Here is a 7,899-nt window from a genome sequence, read left to right on the forward strand (position 1 = left end):
TTTCCCCCTTGATCACTAATTGAGAAAATGCCTTACAGTTGGATCTCATGGAGGCATTTCCTCAACTGAAGCTCCTTTCTCTGTGATAACTCAGCTGTGTCAAGTTGACACAAAAATAGCCAGTACAGTTCCTAACATGTTCCTTTTATATTCTAACTTTTTATGCAACAAAAACTCCACAGTTAAGAGGAATACTATGAATTTTTCAATGTATTTATTATGTAAAATTGCCAATGTATATTATATAAATTAAAAAAGTAAAGTATATGTTAGTTTTTTTAATAAAGAAGAAATGCAAGTGAGTAATTATTTTTATGCATTTGGAATCACTAGAAAATCAAATTATAAAGTTACAGTAAAAAGCCAGGCATGATGGTGTCTCACACCTATAATCTTAGTACTTGGGAGACTGAGTTAGGAGAATTCCAGGGTAGCCTGTCCTGAAACTTTATATCAAACAAACAAACTAACCAACAAAAAGGCTGAAGATTTAGCTCAGTTGGTAGAGTTCTTGCTTAGTCTGACTTTTTAGTTCTTGCTTTGGGTCTGACTTTGAGCAGTTCATAAATTGGGCATAGTAACTTTGTTCACTAACCTCAGCACTGAAGAGGTAGAAGTAAGAGATTCAGAAGTTCACAGTCATCCTTGCTTATGTAGGGTAGGGAGTTTGAGGTCAGCCTGGCTTAGAGAACCTGTCTCGAAAAAAGTTAAAGTTAATGTGTAAAACAGCTTCTAAAGATGGCAGATTATATATTTTCCTTTTCAAGACTGGGTTTCTCTGTGTAACAGTACTGGCTGGAACTTGCTTTGTCGACTAGGCTGGCTTGGAACTCAGAGGTCCTTATGCCTCTGCCTCATCAGTGTTGAGATTAAAGATGTCTACCACCATTCCTGGCCAAGGATATGTTTTTGTATGTTTTTTCTTTTATTAGCTTGCTTTATAGTTTATATATATATAAATTTCTCAAAAAATTGAAAATAACTCACAAAATTAAAATATTTTATATATCATGTTATAAAATTAGCATCATAAAATGTATGCATAAGTTAAAGCATATTTGTCTCATTGTTGCTTGCCTTATGAATTCCTTCCATATCCTTTTATACACAGTAAAATTGTAAATATCCTTAGGTATAGAAATACAAAGGTTTCTATCATATTTATATTCAGCAGTGATATTGTAAGTTGACTTAGAGTAATACCCTAGTTTAATAAAGTGGACCACACTCTCCAGTTTGTACTTAATTTGTACTACTATGAGTGGAAAAGAATGTCTCACATAATACTCCCTAATGCTCATTGTCCTGAGTTGTTCAATAATTTTAATGGCAATTACTGCTATTTTCTATTAATTATATATACACATCAAATAATTTAATGTACATTTTTTCTCTTTATTTTCAGATGTCTTTTTCATCTGCTTCTATGGATCAAGAGGTTAAAAACCTTCGAGAGAAGCTTCATAAACTTAGGCAACAGAATGCTTGTTTGGTCACACAGAATCATTCTTTAATGACTAAAATAGAATCTGTCCACTTTGAATTGACACAATCAAAAGCAAAAGTATGTCTCTTGATGGGTGAAGAGAATATTTGTACTATTTTATGATTTATAATTAGAAAAATTTTAAAGATTTATTTATTATTATATTAAGTACACTATTGCTGACTTCAGATGCACCAGAAGAGGGCATCAGATCTCATTATGGATGGCTGTGAGCCACCATGTGGTTGCTGGGAGTTGAACTCAGCACCTCTGACAGAGCAGTCAATGCTCTTCACCCCTGAGCCATCTCTCCAGCCCTAGAAAATAATTTGTATTGCTATCTATCTAGTAGGTAGAAAATTTTATACTCTAGTTGAATATTGACAAGGGATAGAATCATAACTATATCTGAAGATAATTTAGGAAACTTTTAATTAATTTTTGCATTTAGATAAATCAGGTTCTTAAAATCTTACTGTTGGAAACTTTAAAAGTGGAAAAAGAAGGGACTGGAAAGATAGCTTATATGTTAGAGAACACTTGCAAACAAAACCAAAACCAAATAAAACAAAAACAGAGAAACAACAAAAACCCACCACAAGAATCTTTGGGCTTGTGGGAGAGCCCTAAATGAGATGGGAGTAGAACCTTGTGTGTGTGGCTTTGTGTTGATCCCTTTCTTTCTAACTTGACCTCATCTCTGAGGCTTTTCTCAATATCTTCATATAACAAACTTTCTATTTTTTACATTGCTGTTGGTGTTCTAGGAGTGGAAAATAGGATGGTGATGACATACTTATAGGGACTCTGGGTTTTTGTTTTCTCTTCTTGATGTCTTCTCAGTTCCCTATTTTATGCTCTAAACTTACTTTTTAAGTATAAGCAATTCTTATTGTTTTTTTGATTATTGGCTAGTTCATGAATAATTCTCGATCTTTTACATTATGGATTCCTTTCCTGCTTCTGTGGTTTTACTATATCTTTCTGGCTGCAGGGTTGCTATGCTTTTCTGAATTATCTAGATTTTCTTTATTAAGCATGATTTCTAAAATTAGGGTTTTTTAATATATAAAGATTTATTTATTATTATGTCTAAGTACACTGTACCTGTCTTCAGACACACCAGAAGAGGGCATCAGATCTCAGTACGGATGGTTGTGACCTACCATGTGGCTCCTGGGATTTGAACTCAGGACCTTCAGAAGAGCAGTCAGTGCTCTTAACCGCTGAGCCATCTCTCCAGCCCCCCTGAAATTAGTTTTTAAGCCATAAAAATTTAATATATTTTTTACCTAATTTTTCATTTTGGTCATATAACTTGTATATAATCTAACACACACACACACATATATAGTCTAACTTACGTGAAATTAATCTTCCTAGGTGATGTTAGGAATTATTGTATGTAGTATCCCCCAAGTATACTGAGATATTTAAGGATAGTGGCAGGTTATATGCTGAGCCTGTCTTATGATGATGGTGTATACAGATAAGAGCTGATCAAAGGAATAAATAATTTAGTCAGAGACCGAGGAGTCCTAACGAACCTTCTCGTCTGATAAGGAAAGACCAATATTCAAATAGATTGATTTATTTACTGAAACATAGTGCAAGTTGTCTTTATGTTTTAGGTTGCTATGCTTGAGTCTGCACAAGAGCAGGCAGCCAACATTCCAATCTTAGAAGAACAGATTATAAATTTGGAAGCAGAAGTTTCAGCTCAAGATAAAGTTTTGAGGTAATTACACTGTACAGCCTGTAAATTTTTATTTTGTACTTGTTTGGTATATCTTATTAAGAACTATCTCTTATACTATCTTTTCTACCCTAATAAGTTTTTGGTGACTTATTAAGGTCTTAACACATCATTAAGTTTTTTTCAGTCAGTTAGAGCATCTCATAGCTGTAGCTTACATGCAGTGTACAAGGACTAAAGATGAATTATTTTCAGGTGAGATGCTTATTTGCATACTTTTATTTTATATGAATTAGTTTATTTCTTGCCCTATAATGCAGTACACACTCATTGCTTCAGTGGAGTTTAAGTATAAGACAAAGGGTATTTTATCATTTATTTTTATCTTCTATTTTAAATATAATGTGTACTGAACATCATGTTACATTTGAGTGATTCTCATTACTGTTCTGGGACTTGTAGTATTAGCATTATCTCATAATTCAGAAGAAATGTGGATTATATATATATATATATATATAAATAGGGCTCAAATATATAAATAAAATAGGGCTCAAATATATACATATATTTTATTTATTTATTTTTGTTTTTTTGGTTTTTCGAGACAGGGTTTCTCTGTGTAGCCCTGGCTGTCCTAGAACTCACTCTGTAGACCAGGCTGGCCTCGAACTCAGAAATTCAACTGCCTCTGCCTCCCAAGTGCTGGGATTAAAGGTGTGCATTACCATTGCCTGGCTATAAATATATTTTATAATATATATAAATAAATATATATTTATATTTTGTTTTTCGATACAAATTTTTTCTTTGTAGTTTTTCAGTACTGGAACTCCCTTTGTAAACCAGGCTGGCTTTGAACTCAGAGATTCACCTACTTTTTCCTCCAGAGTTCTGGGATTAAAGGCTTTTACTACTACTATAGCCAGCTAAATTTTAATAAGTACGACAGGTGAATCTGATGTATGTTAAAATGTCTTTTAAGTTTATCAGTTTTAGAGCTTTCTTTTTCTTTCTTTATTTTTTTTTAAAAAAGGTTTATTTATTTATTTATTTATTATATGTGAGTACACTGTAGCTGTCTTAAGACACACCAGAAAAGGGCGTCAGATCCCGTCACGGATGGTTGTGAGCCACCATGTGGTTGCTGGGATTTGAACTCCGGAACTTTGGAAGAGCAGTCGGGTGCTCTTACCCACTGAGCCGTCTCACCAGCCCAAGTTTTAGAGCTTTCTTTGTAATACATACATACATTTAGCTTAAATGTATTCTGTGTTCTGTGAATTTTTTTCTGCTCAATGTTTTTTTTTATTAATTCTTTGAGAATTTCATATAATGTATTTTGATCTGATCATATTCCCCTCTTCCAACTCTTCTCTGATTCACTCTTCTCAAGCATCCAGCTTTGTCTGTGTGCAGGAGCACACTTACTCACTTGCTCACTCTACCCCCCACCCACTCTTTGAATCTTTTTGTATTGGCCAACTATTATGTCTGGGGCCTGTCCTGGAGTATAGTTTAGAGTAATGGAGAAAAACCAGGGTTTACACTGTTAAAGAAAAATGAATCTCATTCTTTCAGAAGGTATCAAATGTCAGTAGCGCCTTGGTTAGGGGTAGGGCTTAGTACCTGCCTTCTTCCATTCTGGATTTTCTGGAAAACACTGTTTTCCCTAAAGTCACACACTATTCTCTGGCTCTTAAAATCCTTCTGTTCTCTCTTCCATGCAGATCTCTGAGCCTAGGTTTCCTTTCCAACTTAAAGCTGAATACTCCATACTGAATAATAAGCCTCTTATTCTTTACACATTGACTAGTTAGTTGTGGGTCTCTGTGTATAACTGTCCAAGGCTTTGACAGGCCAGGGTAAGCTGAGGCAGGGCGTGGAGTTGAGGAATAATTATCCAGCAGACTTTTCTCTGAGGGAACAATGCTTGATTCTGGGGCTGGCTAAGTACTCCCTGTGACCAGTGAGAAGCATCACACACACACACACACACACACACACACACACACACACACACACATGGTGGATAAAGCAAAACTCCAACAAGTTTAGTTTTTCTCCCAAGTTTTTATATCCCAGCAAAATCATTCAAACAGTACAAAGAGTACACTTGAACGTGATTGCATTCTATTTTTCAATTACAATGAGTATACATAGAAAAACATTCCCTAATACTCTCACATGAATAAACATTACATACTACAGGTAAAACCAAATAAATTATTCCTAAGAACCCACATATATTCATAACTAAGCAAGTTGTTATAGGTTAACAAAATGTAACCAAGAAAGGTAGTTTTCTCAGCCAGTTTCTCTTATTAGTAGGCTGCAATTTGTCATTACAAAGAAAGGATCAATTATTTTATTATTTATCTTAAAAAGTAGTTTTATAAAAATCTTAACCACAGATCTAAACTTTTATATAAAAAATCAGTTATTTCTACTTTAAATCTGCAGGATGCTCATCTACTCACTAACAACGCTTTTTTTTTTTTTTTTTTTATTATATCTAAGTACACTATTGCTGTCTTCAGACACCCCAGAAGAGAGCATAAGGTCTCATTATGGATCGTTGTGATCCACCATGTGGTTGCTGGGATTTGAACTCAGGACCTCTGGAAGAGCAGTCGGTGCTCTTAATCACTGAGCCATCTAACCAGCCCCTCACTAACAACTCTTTAATAATCATATCATGAAGCTGAGGACAAAAAAAATCGGTACAAGAAGTTAATCATCACCTTGTTCACCAGCCCGGCTTTAGCAAGAGTCATATCAGTCAGTGCTATGCAGGCTGCCATTGTTCTTGTTCCCTCACCTCAAAAAAATCCCCAGCTCAACTATTAAGAATGAGCATTTCTGAACTTCACATTGTTCCCTAAGATTTTCTACATCAGAGTCACTGACAAAAACATCTTAACTTTACTAACAGTCTTCTACTTTGAATTTTTTCTAAGGATCATTGCTAACAATCTGCATCTCTTAAGTTCCTTCTGATGGTAGTAGATGAATCCTTAATCTGCTTCAGGAGCAATGCTTGAAAAAGATCAATCACTATTATTGTAAGTGCCAATGATACTGCCCAGTGAGGGGCTGGAAGCTCCCGTAGAGTTTTCATACAACTCATGGAGTATTCCATAAAGGCAACAAGTAGCAAGGTGCTCCACAACAGCATGAAGTCCTCAGGTCCTGGAGTTGTCAAGGCTGTGCCTCTGTGAGGCACATCCATTGTGACTGTGCTAACTGGTGGGCTGCATTCCATGAATTCTAAAGCTGTTTTACTGTTTTTCTTGCATGGCCTGAAACATATTTGGCTTTAGTCCCAGGACAGGGGACATATTTTACATACCAAAGCTGATCTTGCTTTCAGGTTCTCCCAGCATCCCTCAGTCCCTATCTGGCATACCCTGCCCCCAACCCTGAACTTTCCAGCCCAGGGGCTGGGCTGCCCTTCCCCCAGAGGCTCCTCTGTATATAATCCAGACATTTTAGTCTCTCTCTTCCTCTTCTCTCTCCCTTCGAGAGCATGCCCTTCTCTTTCTCCCTCCCCTAACCCCACTTTCTCCATAGTTGCTTCCTAAGAGAACTGCTTGCTCTCATAGAGGTCCTGAGTTCAATTCCCAGCAACCCCCTGGTGGCTCACAGTCATCTGTAATGGGATCCAGTGCTCTCTTTTGGTGTGTCTGAAGACAGCTACAGTGTACTTACATACATAAAATACACACCTTAGTCCCTTGTCCTGGGTCTGAAACCAAACACATACAATACGACCTCAGGAATTGTTTTCAATTTAGCAATTGTTGTCCATTTTCCAGAATAATAGTAGTAGATTCTCCCCTAGGTTCTTAGCCTTGTTGACAGTGCCAGGTACAGCTTCTATTTCATGGAACAAGCCTTATATCCAAGGAGAAAGTGGTTGGTTATGCCCTTAACATTCGTGCCACTATTGTGTCAGTGGGCGTAACTAGTGAGACAGGACATTACTGTAGCTGGAAGAGTTCAGCTTGATGAGATTGATGTGATTTGTGTTAACTTTTTTTCTCCAGTAGCATGCATAGAACCTTTTTGCACTATGAAAGCTAGTCAGGGACAAGCTTCCAGTTGAGTACTATCTAGATCTCTTCATATGCTATTACTCAAGTATGTTGTGTCTTGAGCATCAAATTGTGACAGGTAACTGAACAATGGCAATAGCCTCTAAATTTGGGGTTCTATGGGCCCATTGGTCAGGACTCAAAAAGTAGTAATCTGTTGCTGGCATGGTGGGCTGATTTTTTTGGGGGGGAGCGGTGCAGTGAACTTTATTGATGGTATTCAAGAGAGTAGGGAGGGCTCCCTAGGTCCCTCCTATTATTATAGGGGTCTGGAATGGAAATTGTGAGGGAGATGCTCAGTGTTGGGGACCAACTTGGGACAGGGACTCCCCAGCAACCAAGGGCCCCTCTCTTGCTCTCAGTGTCCTTGCTGGTATGGGTGGTCCAGGGCCTCTTACTCCTTGGAGGCCGTGTAAGCCATGAGGTCCATCACCCTGTTACTGTAGCTGTGTTCAGCATCAAACTAGGAAATGAGCTTGACAAAGGTGTCATTGAGAGCAATGCCAGCCCCAGCATCAAAGATGGAGGACTGGGAGTTATTGTTGAAGTCCCAGGAGACAACCTGGTCCTCAGTGTAGCCCAGGTTGCCCTTTAGTGGGCCCTCAGATGCCTGCTTCACC

General features: G+C 37.2%; 1 protein-coding gene across 2 annotated transcripts in view; it reads left to right on the forward strand.

Annotated features, from left to right (window-relative positions):
- The window catches only part of Ccdc18 (coiled-coil domain containing 18), a 98,265-nt gene that overhangs the window by 4,249 nt on the left and 86,117 nt on the right, over positions 1 to 7,899 (forward strand). Inside the window, exons 4-5 of one of the 2 annotated variants that reach the window (XM_029478044.1) lie at positions 1,406 to 1,564; positions 3,118 to 3,224. In XM_029478044.1, the coding sequence (XP_029333904.1) occupies positions 1,406 to 1,564; positions 3,118 to 3,224 (266 nt within the window). Of the gene's footprint in view, positions 1 to 1,405; positions 1,565 to 3,117; positions 3,225 to 7,899 lie in introns of those variants that run through there. The other variant, XM_029478045.1, reaches the window with a different exon arrangement.

This window comes from Mus caroli, chromosome 5 (assembly GCF_900094665.2).
Source record: "Mus caroli chromosome 5, CAROLI_EIJ_v1.1, whole genome shotgun sequence".
In the NCBI taxonomy this organism is placed as follows: domain Eukaryota; kingdom Metazoa; phylum Chordata; class Mammalia; order Rodentia; family Muridae; genus Mus; species Mus caroli.